This window comes from Melospiza georgiana, chromosome 2, assembly GCF_028018845.1.
Source record: "Melospiza georgiana isolate bMelGeo1 chromosome 2, bMelGeo1.pri, whole genome shotgun sequence".
Lineage (NCBI taxonomy): Eukaryota > Metazoa > Chordata > Aves > Passeriformes > Passerellidae > Melospiza > Melospiza georgiana.
This window is the reverse complement of record NC_080431.1, coordinates 116,209,834-116,229,024: the sequence shown is the minus strand read 5'-3', so window position 1 is coordinate 116,229,024 and position 19,191 is coordinate 116,209,834. Positions and strand designations below refer to the sequence as shown.

General features: G+C 42.6%; 1 protein-coding gene across 1 annotated transcript in view; it reads left to right on the top strand.

The window, feature by feature from the left end:
* BACE2 (beta-secretase 2) overlaps positions 1-19,191 on the top strand; it is a 56,046-nt gene that overhangs the window by 25,764 nt on the left and 11,091 nt on the right. Inside the window, exons 2-7 of the mRNA XM_058045327.1 lie at positions 1,107-1,195; positions 8,003-8,219; positions 10,310-10,438; positions 11,699-11,833; positions 14,577-14,678; positions 19,008-19,157. Coding sequence (XP_057901310.1) covers positions 1,107-1,195; positions 8,003-8,219; positions 10,310-10,438; positions 11,699-11,833; positions 14,577-14,678; positions 19,008-19,157 — 822 coding nt within the window. The remainder of the gene's footprint in view (positions 1-1,106; positions 1,196-8,002; positions 8,220-10,309; positions 10,439-11,698; positions 11,834-14,576; positions 14,679-19,007; positions 19,158-19,191) is intronic.

The window sequence follows — 19,191 nt, the reverse complement described above, 5'->3', positions numbered from 1 at the left end:
AGGCTAGCTAAGAATAGAAAAGGAATGATAACAAAGGCTTTGGACTCACCAAGACAGTCTGAGCCAGCTGGACTGTGATTGGCCATTAATTACAAACAACCACATGAGACCAATCACAGATGCACCTGTTGCATTCCACAGCAGCAGATAATCATTGTTTACATTTTGTTCCTGAGGCCTCCCAGCTTCTCAGGAGAAAAAATCCTAAGGAAAGGATTTTTCATAAAACATGTCTGTGACACAGTAGAGTCTCTGACTGACTTAAATTTACCATTTAATGGTCTGTGCCTATGTGGTTTCCAGGTCTCACTGAAAGAAGTGATCCTGCTTTGCCATTGTGCAGCTGTGGTGGACCAGCCTAGTTACCTGAACTAGATGGGGAAAAGAGGTGTCCCATTTTGTCCATTTTTAGGCAATTTTCAGCCTAAATCACCTTCCCAATCAACCAAACAAGTGGCCCCCTCTTAGGCCACCTTTCAGTCATGGTGTTAATATATCTGCCATCCTCATTTTTAAAGGTGGTAAAGGATGAACTGGGCATTGCTCCTGTGTTTTCCAGCCCACAAAGCAGCTCCATGCTTCTGCTTATCTCTGTCCAGACTTGTACTCTGCCCCTGCCTTGAAATCTCACAAGCGCTAAGACAAAGAGAGCTTTAAGCAGTCCATAATTCAGCCAAGACTCATGGGTTGGGCCAAAAGAAATTGGAGATGATCAGGAATTCATCTGCTGTGCAAATGTGGGCTTGGGCCAAAAAGAAATTGGAGATGATCAGGAATTCATCTGCTGTGCAAATGTGGGCTTGGGCCAAAAAGAAATTGGAGATGATCAGGAATTCATCTGCTGTGTAAATGTGGGCTTGGCGGGTTTTCCCCCTTTCAGGAACAGATTATTTAGAAACTTTTCAGCAGGATCAGCTGTTTTGGACGGGCTGCAGCAGCATATCTTTCCCAAAAGTGACACTAAATTTATTTCCCAGGGCAATGCTCATCATGATTTTAAAACTGAAGATAGTTTAGACAAAAACTGCAATGTTTTATTGTTGTTCATTTGTTTAATTGGGTATGCAAATCACTTCTCCTTTTTTTTCTTTATTTTTTTTGGGCAGTTAAATATTCTGGTTGACACTGGGAGCAGCAATTTTGCTGTAGCAGGTGTGCCTGATCCTGATGTCACATCCTACTTCGATCCTGAGCTGTAAGTACCTGTTCTGCACCCATGGTGGAAATTAGGGGGGTTATTTTGGATTCTGCAAGTCAGGATAATAAGGCAGCAGCTCCTGGGGCTCCTGTGACATCCCATGGGAGTGGGATTTTGGCTGCCTGGTGGGAATTTTGGATTTGCCTGATGCCTGACACCACGAGCAGCCCCACTGGTGGCAGCACAGCTGAGCTCTGAGTGAACATCAGGAGCACTAATTAGAACTGGAGGAAAGAGAAGATGATTACAGGGTAAAAATCATTTACAAAAATCACACCAATTTCAGCCAATTTCTTACCTGAATAGACTTGCAAGGAATTAAAAGTTTCAATATGCTTTGCCTCTGTTTGAAAACAAAAATTAAAAGCTGGTAATTGTGTCAGTTACTTGACATTTCATCCAGAAGCAAAATTACTTAGTCAAAACCTAATTAGTTGTTCAGTTTGGCCACAGGCCTCAATCAGTCAGTGATCTGGACAGACCCTGATGAATCTGGTTATTTATAAAATACAACTTGGTGCTTCTGGTGTTTGTTATGCACTAAATTTGCTGTGTTTAGCATAAGCTGACATTAATCACAGCCAAGCTTTGTCTGTCTGAATCACACTTCTTCTTCCTTTCTGCCTTTCTCTGGTTTCAATTATTTCAGGTGAACTCCAAAATGCAGTGTCTATTTTTGGCTGAAACATATGAATAAGAATACTAAGAGTGCTGGGAAACTGGGGAGCATCACCCTTCTCACTACCTCACATGTGTTTTAACATAGGGTTTTACACTTTTTTTCCAGTAAGATGCATTGGGAATGAAGGAACATCTGTTATTTCCATGCTGCTTACTGGAGTAACCTCACCTCCTGTCATGTATTTAGAAGTTAATGGAGATATTTCACATCATGCTGATGTGATAGGTCTGGAAAATCCGGAATTTTGGAGCGCTATTTCTGATACTGCTTGATGGCTGTTTCTGCACTACTGCAGGGTTTTACATGCCAGCCAGCTATCCCCTTCCAGGGGAAGTGTCTAGAGAAAATTTAATTGCAAGGATTAAAAGCGCAAGCATTCTTTCTCTTAATTGATGTTATTGAGACTGGAAGGACAAGGCCTCTCTCATCAGAAACACAAACCAGTTGAAACAGCAACAGCAGAGTTTATGTGTGAAGAAAGACAGACTGAAATCATGTGAAGGTTGCAGCCTCTGATCATGTTCTCAGTGAACACTGTGTTTTGAGAACTTTAATATAAGGTCAATAATGAAACCTTGAAGTCCAGGCCCTAAAGAGTTAGTTAAGGGTGCTTTGAAAAATTACTCAAAATCAAGTCATTACTTGATTTTAAGTCATTTCTTAAAAATCAATCAAGTCCAGAGCAATTGCAGCAGGAGTTTCTGGTTTGGGTTGCACTGATGGAGTCTTGCAGTGGGCTCACAATTCAAACATCAGCAGATTTCTGGATACACCATGCTTCTTCCATTTTTAATATTTTAACTACATTTAAATAAATAAATTGGAGGGATCCTGGCTCCAGTGAAATCAGGTAGATCTTTTAAAAACATTGGTTGCAAGAAAGCTCTGTAGGTCACCTGGCACACACCTAAAATGAGCTGGGGCTGTCACCAGAGCAGGTGAGCCATGGCTGGGCCCAGCCAAGGCCTGTGACTCTCTGAGGATGGAGAACCCATGATCTGTCCAGGGTGCCATGCCACAGTGTCCTGGGGAGGAAATATTTCCTGTTGTCCAACCTGAACCTCAAAAAATGTAACTGGTGCCATGGCAGCCTCTCCCTTTGATGCAGATCTGAGTGTGCAGTCTGTCCTTCATGTAGGCTCCTGATGAAGACCTTCACAGAATCACTGAGGTTGGAAAAGAGCTCCAAGACCATCAAGTCCAACCTATGACCAATGCCCACCTTGTCACCAGCCCAGAGCACTGAGTGCCACCTCCAGGCCTTCCTTGGTCACCTCCAGGGTGGATGAGTCCACCACCTCACTGGGCAGCCCTTTCCAGCGTTTAACAACCATTTCCATGACGGAATTCCTCCTGGAGTCCAGCCTGAGCCTCTCTCAGCACAGCTGGTGTGTGTCCTTTTGTCCTGTTGCTGTTGCATGGGAGAAGAGCCTGACTCTCACCTGGCTGTGGCCTCCTGCCAGGGCCTTGTAAAGAAAAAGTCTCTCCTGAGCCTCCTTCTCTCCAGACTGTGGAGTTTTTCCTCCACTCACAACCCCTGGGGCTCTGCTTGTCACGAGTCAATGGCTCCTTTGGGCCCAGGGGTGCGGCCCACCTTCAGCCCACACCATGGCTGGCTTGTTCAGCCCCACACCCTCAGCTTCCAAATGGGAATGCCATGGGAGCTGGTGTCCAAAGCCTGACAGGAGCCAAGATGTGCTACAGCCACGGTTCTCCTCATCTGTGCCTCCAGTCCTGATCTAGAGGGGAGTGAGATGGGTCAGGTGTGATGTGGCTATGACTCCATGACTGTCCTTCACATGCTTGGAAACAGATCCAGGAGCTTTTATCTGAGACTTCTCCCCACTGAAGGTGCAGCCCAGTCACCTCTACTTCCTTGGTGCTGCTGTTTGTCTCTTTTTGAGACTGGCTTAGGGTAGACTTTGCCCAGCAGTCAGAACCCCTTCCCTGGCACTGTGATTTAAACCCTGATGGCAACTCAGCCCCACACGGCCACTCCTCCACCAAAACCCCAAACATTTCTCCCTTCTTCCCCCAGCTGTATCTGCTGAGGTGTGGGATATCCCTGGGGTCACCTGGCTGTGTCCCCTCCCAAATTCTCGTGCAAACCAAGGCAGTGCTGGGGTGGGGTGAGAGGGAGAAAAGGCCTCGACTCTGTGCAAGAGCTGCTCAGCAATAACAAAAACATTTCTATATTTCAGCTCTGTTTCCAGCACAAATCCAAAACACAGCCTGTGCTAGCTGCTGTGAAGAAAATTAACTCCATCCCCAGCCCAAAGCAGCACGCTTGGCTGTCATGATTTTGAGGGATGGTAAACAAGGGGCATTGATACCACATCAGCTGGATCTGTAAAATTACCCAAGAGTGACCTTTGCCCACGTGTAAATGAGAAAAACAACCTGTGGGCACTTGTATTCCTTCCTAGGAAGAACACTTGAGATTAGATAAAGGGGTTTCCTCTCATCTGGTAATCACTCCTGCAGTTTTTCCCTATATTGTCATGGAGTGCTTCCGATGTCTTAAACTGCAAGTTGAAGACAAGGGGGGAAGAAAGATTAGTAATTTGTTAAATTAATGGGTTATGAGTTATAGATGTGTGCTTATTAGAATATTCATGTTGTGTTGCAGAGAGTGATGGGGCTTAATTTCCTGGTGCCACACTCTTAGTTTAATTTTATTCAGATGATCAAAATCAGAAATTGATTCTATGATTCTTTTTTGACTGAAATTGAGGGGGGGTGCATGGGAGAGGCATTGTCTTTGTTTCAAAGGAGCCAGAGAGTGTGTTTTTTCAGGAAGAACCCTCCTGGAGCAATTCCAGAACTAACTTGTTAAACTATGTTGTTGTATCACATAATCTATGTGATATAATCCTGCTGTTTAATTATCTGCCTCTTTCTTTACAAAGTGAATAAAGCTGTTACCACGCGCTCTTTTACAACTTGGGCTTTTGAGTGGCTCTGACAAACCTTTGCTGTAAAAAGTTCTGAGTTTGCTGTGATAATCATGCTCTATAAGTCGCCATGATGTATAAGGTTTTGCAAAATTACCTGATTTGTTCTGATCTGAAAAGAAATCACTGTGTTTGTTTCTCATGCTGTTGAAAATAACAAGTAGTTTTGTTGAGTACTCTACTTATGATAAAAGAGCTACTTAAACAGACAAATAAAGGGATTTTTACACTTGAACCCAAGTGATCGGTGATGGCTCTGCAGCAGTATGTAAATCTGACATGCTCAGGGCTTTCAGTATTCAGGAACAGTATTCAGTTTTATTTCAGTAAATAAATAAAAAGTACTACTGCCTCACTATCTGAAGCTTCAAAAGCAAGCTGCTCAAGAGTTGATCTTTCCAAGAGATAGGGAGGTAAGAGAAATACAGGCAATAAATTGAGGTAATACAATAAGTTATACACCATCAAACAAAAGAAACTTGTTTTGCTGTCTTTTGCTGCTTGTTTTGCTGCTTTTGCAGTGTAATCCTGCCAGGATGGTTGTGTGCACTGTACAGGTTGTGGCTTGGGGTGAATTATAAAAAAATTATTAAAAAAAAATTTTGTGGAAGCCCTGCAGATTAGATGGGACTTCTTGGTTAGAAATCAATAATTTCTGTTGTATTTTCACGTTTGCTTTGTCTTAAAGTTGTTTGGTGAGGTCAGTGTTAGGCAGGGCTTCGTGCACATGGGGGATTTGCTATTGCCACGTTGAGCTTGCTGCAATAAGGATTGTGACATGAGAAATAAGATTTTGGTTGTGTTTTGTTCTGTGCTGTGTGCTGGTAATGAGGATTAACTCTGCAAGAGGAAATTACCCCATTGCTGGTTTGCTCAGCTGGGGCTCCAGATCCATGTGAGGTTTGAGGACCAATTTCTGGTGGCTGCTTTGGAGAGAAGATAGGGATGGGAAGGAGAGGGAGAAAGGAGTAGGATCCCTACAGGACCGTGATCTAGGAGTCCTTATTCCTTGCCTCCTTCTACTTTGTCCTGCTGGAAGATGTGAATTTCTCCTTTCCTCATCACAGCCAAAACAGCTTGTTTGTAATTTTCTTTCCTGTGCTGTGTTTGTTTTATAACACTCAGCCCATGAATTACAACTAGTCTCTAGTTTTGACCTCTAAAGTTTTCTTCCTTTAGATCAGTGAGGTGGAAAGGTGAAAAAACCCTGTGGCTGATTAACTGCAAGAGGATGGGGAAGTGGTTTTGCAGAGCAGAATGCAATTTACTGCAAGATCCCTCCCCATGTTACCCGTTTTGCTCCTTGAAGGCAGTAATAAAGTCTCCTCTTCAATATGACATTTGTGAACATTACAGATGAGATGAGTGTGTTTATATCCGTTTCTACAGGTGGGGAAGCTGAGGCACAAATGGTGAGGAAGCAGGAAAGGTCAGCAGCTGTGCTGGAAAGTGAATCCAGTCTTTCTGTGTCCTGGTCCAGAGCTCTTCCTACTTCTGGAAGAAGAGCTGTGTGCTGCTGTTCTAGTCATGCACTGCTGCTATCTGCAGATTTGCTTCATTTTATTCTCCCAGCACTCAATTTTCTCTCTGATTTCAGATGTTTCCTCTTCTGCTGCTCAGCCAGGCACTTTTCTCCATGAAGAAAAGCATTCTCCCTTTCATTTATTGCCCCCGCAGTTTCCCTTATGCTGCTAATTATTCAGACTCTATTTTGATTTATAAAATGTCCTGCCAGTGTCACAGAGGTGTTCTGAGGACCCTGCCTGAGCAGAGATGTTCCTTTGTGTGTCACACAAGTGCAGAATCACACAGGAGCAGTGGAAGTGATCAGGTGCAGGTAATAGCAGTACCTCTGGAACTCCTGCATTTTGAAATATTATCTCATATGTTTCTGCTGCCTTGGATGTTAACCCTTGAAGGTTTAAGTCTTGGGACTGTCAAGAACTGCTTAGGGATAGAGCCTGGCCTCCTGCCTTGGAAGAGTCAGTTGCATGGTCCACATGGTCAAAGTGTTCCTCAGGAGAAGCTGTTTGAATTATGGGACTTGTCCATGTTTCCATCTGAAGCTTGCTCCTCATAATAATGAAAATTATTCATTAATTTTCCAAATTCATGCTGGTGAGCTCAGGCACAGGGCCTGTGAAGCCACTTCATTGGCTGTTAGATTAAAGCTGGATTGATCAAGGTATCTGTGCCTGATAAACCTTTGCCCTTTCTATTGTTCTACACACATGTAAAGATGCTGTTATAAATTTATTTTACACTCCCCCCCCCCCCAAATTTACTTCCCAAAAAGCTGTGAAAAGTCTTTTGAGATGAGCTGAGTGTGGTCATCTGTCTCTCCAAAAGAGGAAGCTGTGTGCCAAGGAGAGGATCCAAAGTAAATTGTGAGGGATGTAGAACTTTTGAAGCTCTTCAGTAGAGATGTGTGTGGGATATAACAATACCTGTGGATTACAGGTCTTTAAAATTAAAAATCTATTGAAGATTTTACTATTTGTAAAGCATTTTAAACAGGATTCAGTTCCTCCTTTCGCTTGCCATACCTACCTGCTCATTTGCCTTTGCTTCCCTGCTCTAGAAAAAATTAGTTCCTTTTCTCCTCCAAGTCAGTGAATCATTTGTTAATCAAATTCTACTTACTTCCTCGCAGATAGGTCAAACTGCAGATTTAGGAAACCTCTGTCTTACTGCTGGTACTCACAATAACATTCCAATTTACCCAAAAGGGATCTTTTAGAAATATTAATGAAGTATTAGCCTACAGCTATTCAGTTAGCTTTGCATTTCAAGTTCAGATTTGAATTCAGCAGCTTTCCATTTTCTAGTGCCATTTGATACATTCCTTCTCCAGTTAAAAAGTTGCTTCTATGGACCAGTCTGAGTCAGGGACACTGCACTAGGTGATAAAATATTTTATTTATTTTTTTAAAAAACACATTGTGAAGAACTGAGTTATTGATGGCTTCTGGATAAAAATGGGGCTTTGACTTTTGGGGTTTTTAATTTCTGCTTTTTCCTTATTTTAGGAGCAGTATGAATACATATTTTGCATACTTAATTTACCTTTTTTTCCCCCTCTCTGGGCAAAATTGAGTTGGAATATATTCTGTTGTCTTGCATTGTAAATGAGCAGCCCGTGTATCAGCGTGTCCTTTCCTTTTAAAGGTCGAGCACGTACAGATCTCAAGGGGTGGAGGTGACAGTGAAGTACAGCCAAGGCAGCTGGACTGGAGTGCTGGGCACGGATGTCATCACCATGCCCAAAGGACTCTATGGCAGCTACACCATCAACATTGCCACCATCCTGGAGTCAGAGAACTTCTTCCTGCCAGGGGTCAAGTGGCACGGGATCCTGGGCCTTGCCTACGATGCCTTAGCCAAGGTAAACCATCTCTTCCTCCCTGTTGTCTTTCACAAGGACAATAAATGGAATAATCATAGAATATTATTATATAATATATAAATAGAAATTTGTTAAAATCAAGCCAGCAGATGATCTGTCAGCGTTAGGCTCCACCCTTCCAGCCACTCCTTCCTACAGATCTTCTGCCTTTGTTCCAGAAAGAATAAATTGGGTTGTGGTGGTACCACAGCTCCATGAGAGAATTTTGGCTTTTTTGGTGATTGAAATGCTGCTTTTAGCTTCTCTGGAATGAATAATCTTTTACAGAGTTTGTAGTACCAGAGTGTGGTTGTGGGATGTGTGTGGAGGGAGGTTTTAAAAGAGCTCTGAGGATACTTCTGAAAACCGGTCCAAGGCAAAGTCCTCAGCAGTTCATTCTAGGACATTTTCTGTTCATCAAGTAAAAGTTGAGGTGTGCCAGGGTACCAGCTGTGGGTTTCTCTGGGTCTGGATTGAAGGCACCTGAGATGGTGTTTCATGTTCAGATTCAGGTGTTTATTATTTCTTATCAGTAAAACAGTCTCACTGCTGTGAGTTCTGCAGCTTTTCATTAGAAGGCACAAAATGGCAACAATCTCTTGGTACAAGGTCTTTTAAGACTGAACTATCCAATGAAGAGCTGACACCTGGATTATTTTCCCTTTTACCCCAATAACTGATCCCACTGAGCTGCAATGGGGACTTTTCTGCCCAATTACAAAATGCCACCCAAACCCATGGAGAAGAAGGAAGAAGAAGCAGCATGAAGAAGAAACCCGGGACAACACCCTATGCCCTCCATCTTGCTTCCATCCACAACACACTAAAAACCCCAAACCCTCAATTTCTCACCAAGTGATACACCTACACTGCTCTCTATAATCTATTCCACACTTTTGTGGATTCTGGTCTATCTTGAAGTTTAGGAAACTTTCTCCATGGATGAGGGTCAGAGTCAGTGCTGCCCTGGGGGTCAGGGCACCCCAGAGCAGACAGAGAAATATTCCCTGTGCCCTGGGCTTCCACAGAGGTGGATGGATAATTTCAGAACAAATATTAGCCACAGTATTTCCAGGAACACAGAACCAAGCACATCCTGCTCCTCTGGAGGCAGGAAATTCAGGCAGACGATTCAATTAAAACCTGAAGTTAATAATCCAAATGTATAACCTTAAAATCTAAAACTGAAAACGTGATTGGAAAAAGACAAAGTTACCACTTGCAACCTTCACATCCCAAAGTGAGAAAGGAGAGAAGAAAGAAGGAGAAGGAGAAGGAGAAGGAGAAGGAGAAGGAGAAGGAGAAGGAGAAGGAGAAGGGAAGCTGTTCTCAGACACTGCTTTGGGCAAGCAGAGTACTCAGGTCATTTGTTCTTCCCTTCTTCCAAGGAATTCAGGGTTGTTGGCTTCTGAGGCTGCTCTGGGCTTTGTGCAGTGAGAGCACTTGGCCCCTCTGACCTCCCTGCACACGAATCTGAGTTACAGGGAAGTTGCAGCACTCCAGGGACTGCAAAGGAAAACAGGACCTGCAGTGTCAGGAAGAACCTGGCCAGCACCCAGCTGGAGAGAAAGTGCTTGGGAATGAAGTTATTTAAGAGAAAAGAGAGGAAATTTGGGCCACTCAACTCAAAGTTCCTTAGAATTCAACAGTGCTGGAAAACTGAAAACTGAAAACTGACTTTAAAATTCTGCTTTTTAACCATGGGAAGGAGTGAAAGGCAAGAGTGTTCTAACAACACAAAGATCTTCCCAAACAGAAATTATCAGTGAGAGTTTCTCCCAAGCTCAAACTCTGTTTTTTTGGAAACTGCAATTGAACATTACTCCTGTGTTTTAGGGATTTGGTGGCAGCAGCACTGACAGTGGTCAAGAGTAAAAACGTTTTAAAAGAAAACAGAAACAGAAAAATGACAGATATTGGGGTTTTAATGGCTTATTATGTCTAGAACTTTCATCAGCTGCTTGTCAGAAATTCAATTTACTCATGAAAAGTGGCCTTGTTTGAATGATTTGCTGATTTCTGCGAAGTAACTTTCAAACGAACCCTAAAATTCTTTTTTTTTTTTCGTTTTGCTTTTCACCACCTTGAAGCCTTCCAGTTCTGTGGAGACATTCTTTGATTCCCTCGTGAGGCAGGCAAAGATCCCCAACATTTTCTCCCTGCAGATGTGTGGTGCTGGACTCCCTGTTTCTGGAAGTGGTACCAACGGAGGTAGTCTTGTGGGTATCTGTCAATAGGAGAGGGAAAATGTATCTCTGTTCATCTCTCTCCCTCTTTTCTCTGACTATCCTGCTTCTGCCAAATTTAGTGTTTAAAGATATTTTCGTATTTTAAATGTGTTTTGTATTTTTTTAAAGAAAAGCTAAGCCCTTAGGCAAAATTTGAGTGTTATTTATTTTTATTCTCAATTCTATTTTTTTCCTCTCTCAAGTTTGAGTAAACTTTCATCTTTTAACAAAGAAAAACATGGATGTTGTGGTGTTTCCTCAGGGCAGATTCTGCTATATTTCTCAAACTGAGTAGTCCCTTATGCAGCTGATAAATTTGTTCAATCTCATCAAAATGCTACAGTATTTTTGTTTTATGTGATGTGAAAAGGGGGAGAGGAATCAAGGGTCTTTTATTTTTTTCTTTTTTTTTTTTTTTGTCAACAACATATTAAAGGGAAGAATTTGTAGATCAGATCTCCTGCTTGCTGTTACTCTGGGAAGTCTTTCCATCATCTTTAGTGGGACCATGAATTGGCCCATGAATTCTGTATCTGGAATTGGGAGATGGAATAACTGTTCCCACATGATGCTGGAATAAACATCTCAGCACAGGAGTTGATCACAAACACTTATTTTGAGGAGAATTCACATATTGTAAATGTTTTTTGTATAACTGAAGACCAAGAGAGAACTTTCTTAAGTTTGGTTCAGAGTCAGAGCATCCACAAACACTCCCAGCCCTCCTCAGCATAGGTTTTGATGGAAGCTAAAAGTGGTAGCAGTGACAGGATGAGATTCCATTTTGGATGTGTGTAAGAAAAAATAAAATCTTTTTAGGCAGTATTAAAGCTTTTATGATCTGATAAAACAAATTATTCACATGTAAGTTTATTATTCTGTCCCATTTTTATACATTGCCTAGATTTATCCACTGAAGATGCTGGTTTTAAAATTAAAACACAGGAGTTTTCATAATAGAATCAGTGTGAGGTTGTAGGTAAAAATAATTTGGCTGATAATTTGGCCCAGTATGGGAATTCCATTTGAAGAACAGTCTGTTTAATGTTTCTTACTGCTCTGTTATTGACAAAGAACTTGACACCAAAATCCTAACAAATGGTGCTAAATTAAAACTTTGGTGCCCCTGAGTATCACAAATTAAACATCCCCCTTTTTGTGTGCACTCGCCCCAAAACTAAACATGTGACTTCTTGTAAAACTAGACATGTGACTTCTTTTAAATTGACTTTTTTTTTCTCCTTCTCTTAGGTGCTGGGTGGAATTGAGCCCAGCCTGTACACAGGGGACATCTGGTACACACCCATCAAGGAGGAGTGGTACTACCAGGTGGAAATCCTCAAGCTGGAGGTGGGGGGACAGAACCTCCAGCTGGACTGCAGAGAGGTACTGGCCCTGGGATGTGAAATGCAAGTTGGGCTGAGGGAAAAAAAAACCAAAAAACTGATGGGTCAGTTTTGTCTTGGCAAGCAGATGTGCTTTGCAGTGTCCTGAGAACTGAATTAAAGCAACTCTGGTCAAACAAGGGAAATGGGAGGGTTTGGGTTGACCCTGTAGAGCTGTCTGAGCTCGCAGCTCTTGATGGCAGTGGACAGGAGTCACCCTGGGTTGCTTCCTGAACTTCTCATCCTAGGCTGCCTTTTTTATTTTATGTTCTTGTTCTTCTTTTATTCTTATGTAAAAATCAACTTTTGCTCTCTTGAGGCTGGCAGTTATTATTCCTGATGGATAAGCTTTCTGTTTCTGTTAGGAATAATGTTCTGCTGTATCTAGATCAGTCTAATGAGGCTGTGCTCTTGCAATTTTTATTCCAAATGCATTTCTTTTTTTTTTTTTTTTTTGTGGAGGATATATGTGTATGTTTGTGCTTTGTCTCTTTCTTACTCTTGCTTGTTGGTATTCATGTTTTGAGTTTAGTTCTGTATTTTTTATGCCCCAATTTCTTTAGACATCCCAATTTCATTCTACACTGATGCTCTTAGTTGGAGATCAATGGGATGTGATAAGTTTAAAGTTTTTATAGTTCGTATAAATTAAGTGAAATTCATTATTTCAGTATTACATGTGCATAAATATTACATTCCCATGCAAAATATTGAAATCATATTGCCATGTCAATTATTTAAAATGAGTCACAGCATCTTTCAACTCAACAAGCAGAACAAGGTTTATTTAAATGCCTCTCTCTATTGTGCAGTTAGGAAAGCAAAACCACTGGTCCCTTAAAACAAATGTTTGCTTTTCTTTCTTGCCTTAAAAAACAGCCAGCATGTTTTCTGAAGGGGAGCCCTTCAGTGCTTTAATACATGCAGTTGCCAGAAAACAACTCGCTGAAAAATTCAGCGGTGTGTCAGGAAGGTTTCCTGTAATTGTTGCTCTTTTCTGAGCCAGGGGTTGCTCTCACTGCTGCAGAAGGATCAAAGGAGACCTTCCCACAGAAATTCCAGAGAAATTCAGAGGAAGAGCAGTGAAACAGGAGCAGCACAAGTGTGCAGAGGATGCATGATTCACTCTGGGATGAGGAGCTCTGAGCCCTCTCTCCTCTCTGTTGTTTCGTAGGAAATGGAACATTTTTGTTTCACGGACATCACCAGGGACTGCGCCTTTCCTTTCCTTGCCAGGGAAAAGCTGTCCCCTTGCTCCAGTGCTGGGAATGTGTCCAGGACTCCAGCACAGCTAAATATTAACCAGCAAAGCCAAGAAGGCAAGACCAGGTGCTCAGTCCCCCTGTGAGCAATCCCACTGCTCCCAGATTTTTGCACAGGTTTATATCAATGGTCAACCCTTATAACTGCTTTTGTTTTTTTTCCCCCAAGGATGGGAAAAATACATTTTTTCCATGTATTCCAGGATGCCAGTGATTGTGTATTTTGTGGTACAAATCTGTTAAAATGGACTCCAAAAGGCCTTGGCATTTCTTTCCACTCTTTAGAAGTATTCCCAAGTGTGTAATAAATTATTTCCTGTTTGCTCTTCTGTCAGTTCTGTATGGCAGCCCCATAGCAGCTCTTTCAAAAAAAAATGTGGAAATAACTGTCAAGAGTTACTTTTTTCTGACTTTTTTTGGTGGGTTATATTTTTGTCACTGCCCTAAAGGGACTCCATGTGACTTGATAACATCCAAACCAGTGTATTTAAATTTCACTTGCTGTTTGACCTCTTCCTAAGTAGCTTAGGCTGTATATCATCCTGTGTCTTATGATTATGCCATAAACATGTCACAGCTCAGTTATATTAATCCTTCTGCCTAAGCTGGCAGCAAAAGTAGTTAATGCAAATAGCTGCCACTGCTACTTGCTTCCCCCCCCCCCCCCAACATTTAATCATAGTTTTTAAGGAGTTCATGAAAAAGGATTTACCCTTTTAAAAGTTTATACCTCATTGACTGTACCTGAAGTTTGCTGAGGTCTCTTAATTTTAGGGTTGAACAGCATTACAGTAATAAGAGAGGTGTTTGCTCTCTTATGGGTGGTTTTTTATGCAGATTTTAAGGCAGCAAGACAAACTTCAAGTTTCTTTGTATTTGGGGGTTTTTTTGTGTTTTAGGGGTTTTCAGCAGTCAAGGGATAAAGGTGTGACATTTGTACTCTTGAGCCAGTACAGATGTGTAACGAGACCTAATTTTTTCTGCTTATTCTTATATTAGATATGCCAGCCAATAAAAGAGGATGCTGTGTTTAAACTAGAGCTGTTCTCATGCTAGCAGAGACCCTGATTCAGGGCTTGGAATCTGCATCAGGGTGTTTCACACCTCTCTGCTGAATATCAAAGTGTTTTTGCTCCCTCTGAGAGGGGCCAGAATCCACTTTTTCACAGCAGTGAGACCATTTGCACCAGCTGTGGTGACACAGTAATTTCCTGACGGGTGCAGATAAACCCACTCTTGTGTCTAGGCTGATAGTATCTGATAGTATCTTGCTTTTTTTTTTTTTGCCTTTTTTTTTTTCCTCTCAGATTTCACTGGAATTGAAGCTGTCAGCTGGAGAGAGCTGCTGACAAGTATGACATGCAGTTCTGGGAAGGCAGCTGCCAAAAAGGAGCAGCTTTGTTCTGCTCAGGAGACACTGGGGTCTGCATTACAGTAACTACAGCTTACAACTTCTCTCTCTTTTTTCTCTCCCCTGCCCAGTACAATGCTGATAAAGCCATAGTAGACAGTGGAACCACTCTGCTTCGACTGCCAGAGAAAGTCTTCAGTGCTGTGGTGCAGGCAATAGCTCGCACATCCCTGGTAAGAAAATGCCGTGAGACCTGCTCAGAAATGTGAAATTCCAGTTCAGGGATCACAGGGGCTTTGAAAGGGGTGTCAGCTCTGCTGCCTGGCTTGCAAGTCATGGTTTTACACCTGAGGGGAGCAGAAATTTCCCTGGTCTAGCCCTGTTAATAAGGCAGAAATTACTTTGATGGAAAGGGAGAGGTGGAAAAAAAGGGAGGAGGGAAAAGGGAGGGCACAAGTGTGACAGTGTTCACAGGGGTCCGAGGATGAGGGAAGAGACAAGAATGTTGACTCCATGTTTCAGAAGGCTTGATTTATTATTTTATTATATATATTACATTAAAACTATACTGAAAGAATAGAAGAAAAGGTTTCATCAGAAGGCTGGCTCAGAATAGAAAGGAATGATAACAAAGCTTCTGTCTCAGTCTTGGACACAGAGTCCAAGCCAGCTGGCTGTGATTGGCCATTAATTAGAAACAACCCCATGAGACCAATCACAGATGCACCTGTTGCATTCCACAGCAGCAGATAATCAATGTTTACATTTGGTTCCTGAGGCCTCCCAGCTTCTCAGGAGGAGAAATCCTAAGGAAAGGATTTTTTCATGAGAAGATGTTTGCGACACACAAGTGCAGACAAGAAGTGTGAGTGTGGAAATGCATCAGAAATAGGGCAAAAATGGTGTATTTTATTCTAAGTATTTCAGAAACACAGACATAATCCCCATTGCTCTGATTCAAAGTGTTAAGAGTGCAAAACTCAGTCTTTTCATTCAAAACAGAGTGTTTGTAAAGTGGGAGAACCTGCTGCTGCAAGCAGTTCCTTTCCAAGTATAATTCTTAGTGCTGTCTAGAATAAATGCCATTCATTAGGATTATTCATATCAATAAAGCTGCTTTTGACCTTCATTATTGAATTATTTATGTTCAAAAGCATCTTTCTTTGGGAACAGAGTGGGCTTTAGCAGTAGGGCTAGGGGATGGTGGAGTTCTCTGTGTGCAGAGTGGCTGAGGCAGCATTTTCTGCTTAATAAAAACTATTCATAAATTTTTGTTCAATACAAGCAACAGCACCAAGGAGGTTAAAGAGGAAGAATAAACACCAGCTATTTCAGTGTGAACAAACTCGATATTTTTGTCATGGGCTCACAATCAGCCAGTGGTTTGTTGATGCAAATCACAGGGAACACAGTAGAGCAGCTTCCCCAAAGACAGTGTTTGCCTGTGTGCTGATAATTCAAGATTGAGATCCTTTTTCCTGCTTGATGGAGAGCAGAGATTTGGCATGAAGTGTCCTTCACTGCCTGCAGATGTCCAGGATCTGAAATAAATGTACCAGTTACGAGTTCTCCTCTTTGCACAACACTCAAGTGTTGGCTGGAACAATTTCAGTCCCTGGGGGGAGAACTGAGAGAATCCAGCCCAGGAACTCTTGTAATGTCACCCTGTGGATAAGGAATCCTCCTGGGGAATGTCACAGTGATCCACAGCCCCCTCTGATGCTGTCAGGACATTTGAACTGGGGCCTTCCACCTCCCAAGGAAACAGTGCATAGATCAATAAGGTATTAGAAGGGAACCATTCACTCTACTTAATTTTTTTTTCCTATTAAAAATGCATAAAGCAGCGGGTTTTTTTTCTGAGTTCTTTTTAATCTCTAGGACCCCTTTCCCTCCACACAGCCCAGAATTTACCTTGACAGCTCAAAACAAAGCAGATAGTCTGCTAAATAAGAAAAGTAGTTACGGGGTGCAGGGATGGGATTCCAGCTGTGTAGGAGCAATGTCAGGAAAATGGGTATTTTCAGCAATTGTACTGCAGCTCTGTGCTTCTAGCAGGAGATGTACCACTGAAAAAAACAATAAAATAATCTGCTGTGGTCAGACACACTTTTCTGACCACAGGTGAGCCAGGTTAACAAGTTCTTGCTCCTCATAGCTTGTTATGAGCACCCAGCCAGGTGTTATTTCCCCCTCAGAGAAACTGGGATAACTGTGAATAAACACATTTCTTTATTCAGCTCAGTTCAAAAACAAGGCTGTGAGCTCTTCAGTGGTGCAGATGGGTTTTTTAAACTTAAATTATTTGGACTGAAGGCTTTCAGGGAGCAGCTGTTATGATGCAGTTTGGTGTTGAAGGGTGGTGATTTTGGCAGATACTACACCTACTACACCTCACTGAGCTGAGGTCAGGACAGCAGGAATACAATGTTCAGTTAAAAAGCTGAACAAAGAAAGGCTCAGATAATCCTAAAATCTTTATTTTAACAGCCTTTTGGGGATCATGCACTCAAATCTCCCACCTGCATTGCTGCAGCGTGCAGAAGGAAGGGAAAGAAATGAAGTGCATTAAGCAATCATTCTGGGAAATTAAAGCAGGCCCTTAAAACAGAGCACTTTGTAGGCTTGGCCTGACCTGGCTGGGTGGTACCTGGCAATTTTTCTCAGATCTGCTTTTCAAGACCAAAAGGAAAGAGAGGAGAACTGTATTTCTCAGCAGGTTTGGCCTGGGACTCAGCTGTGAGGGAAGAGTGTTCTGCTCTGTGCCAAGGGATGCCCTTCAGCAGGAGCTGAGAGTTCAGGGTAAAAGGCCTGTTCATGGTGGGAAATCTCCTTGTTCACATGAGTCTCTGCTTGTTGAGGCCCAAGAGCAGAGCACCTGGAAATGGGAAGGAGTTGTGGGAACCCAGGACACCCCTCTGGCTGTCCTGAGCAGCCAAGACCCCTGCCAGGGGCTCAGAGACCCTGGCACAGAGCCCAAGATGCCCCTGTGGTTCTGATTATGACCCGTGGAGCAAATTACCAACCTTAGATGAAGATCAGCAAGCCACGGCAGTTTAGGTAGAATAACAGTGAAGCTATCACGGGGTGGAAAAGTAGATTTTGGGGTTTTTAGAATAGGGATTCAGAGGGGCAAGATGGAGGAATCTGGGCATGACCAGCCTTTCTCCTTCTTCTTGTTGGCCTCCATCCTCTGCTGTCATGTTGGCACTTTCAGATTGGTTTGGAGTAGAAGCTCACTGTCTAACATAGGTGATAGGTATTGGAAAGTAATCGTAAACATTGTACATGTAGTTTTTAGTATAAAAAGATAACACTGCCCTGGGGCAGGCAGAGTGCCTGGACTGTCCTGCTGGATGGACCTCGGCAGGGCAGGAGAAAACTTTTTATAGATAAGATACAATAAACAGCCTTGAGACAGAGAAATGAAGAGCCCTGACTCCTTCTTGAAGTGCCAGGCTGAGAAAAGAGACTTTCCAACTCTCCTCAGGGTCACTCTGACCAGCAGAATTCCCAACAGGAGTCTCTGTGCAGCCCTAACAAACCCTTCACTGGCTGGTGTGGCAATGGTGATGGCCTGCCACCTGTAAAATGCCATATTTTAATGAATGAGCTGATGCTTACAGAATGATCCATCTCACAGATAAATACAAGTGAGCAGAGTGCAGAGGCTGGGTTCCATTATTTCCTTCACCCAGATGGGAGCCTCTGGCTGTGCAGCCTCAGACCAAGCTCCTCCTTTCTGCTGCCTTGTGGGGGAACAAGAACCAGCCAAAGAAATGCAGTAAAATGAGGAAGGGCTTTGCTCAGATCTGGCAGCAGGTCAGCTTCAGGGAGCAGGAACATTGAGCAAGATGTTTGTCTTAGCCAAACAATCTCTGTAGGGGTTGGCTTTTTGTTTTGTTAGTTCCATGGATATGTTACAAAATGCTGTTAATCGGTTTTATTTCAAAAGCATGCCAGGTTGTACTGGTAGGGAGTGACAGGGCTTCAAAAGAGACAGAGGGTGTGTTTCTTTCCTTTACAGCAAACCTTGATTCCCTCAGATGCCAGGAGATTTTTGGCTTAGCCCTTGGCTTCAAAGCTCTGAAGCTGTAGGTGCATGAGGAAGGGAGGTGACCTCATTATCTCATGACACATTCACGTGGTTTGTGCTTTGGTTTGTGTTTTTTATATAGAATGTAAAATGCAAAACCATTGGTGCTTGGTCAGATGGGAGGGAGGGAGGCAGTAAAATCCCATTGTGGAAGTGATTGCTCAGGGAGGCCACGTGTTCACTGCTGTAGAGGAAATAATGGGACAAAAACAGGGAGGGAAGGGAGAGCTAAAGTTGCTTTTGCCTCTTCCCCCTTCTCCAGGTCATGCTGGGTCATGACACACCTCAGTTTGGGTGTTGGGGTTTGGGTTTTTGCCTTGGTCCTTAAAGAAGCAGCTCAGATTTGTGTTCTTGAATTTCTCCATGGAAATGAAAGAAGTATCAAACACTGGCAGTGATTCACAAAAACCTATCAAAATAGCTGTAACCTCTAAGCATAATTTTGTTTGGTTGGTTTGTTTTACAGATACAAGAATTCTCCTCTGAATTCTGGACTGGCACACAGCTTGCATGCTGGGATAGAAGTGAAAAACCCTGGAACTTATTTCCCAAACTCTCCATTTACCTGAGGGATGAAAACTCCAGTAGGTCGTTTCGGATCTCTATCCTACCACAGGTCTCTTTGTTTATTCATCTTTGCATTTATTTTT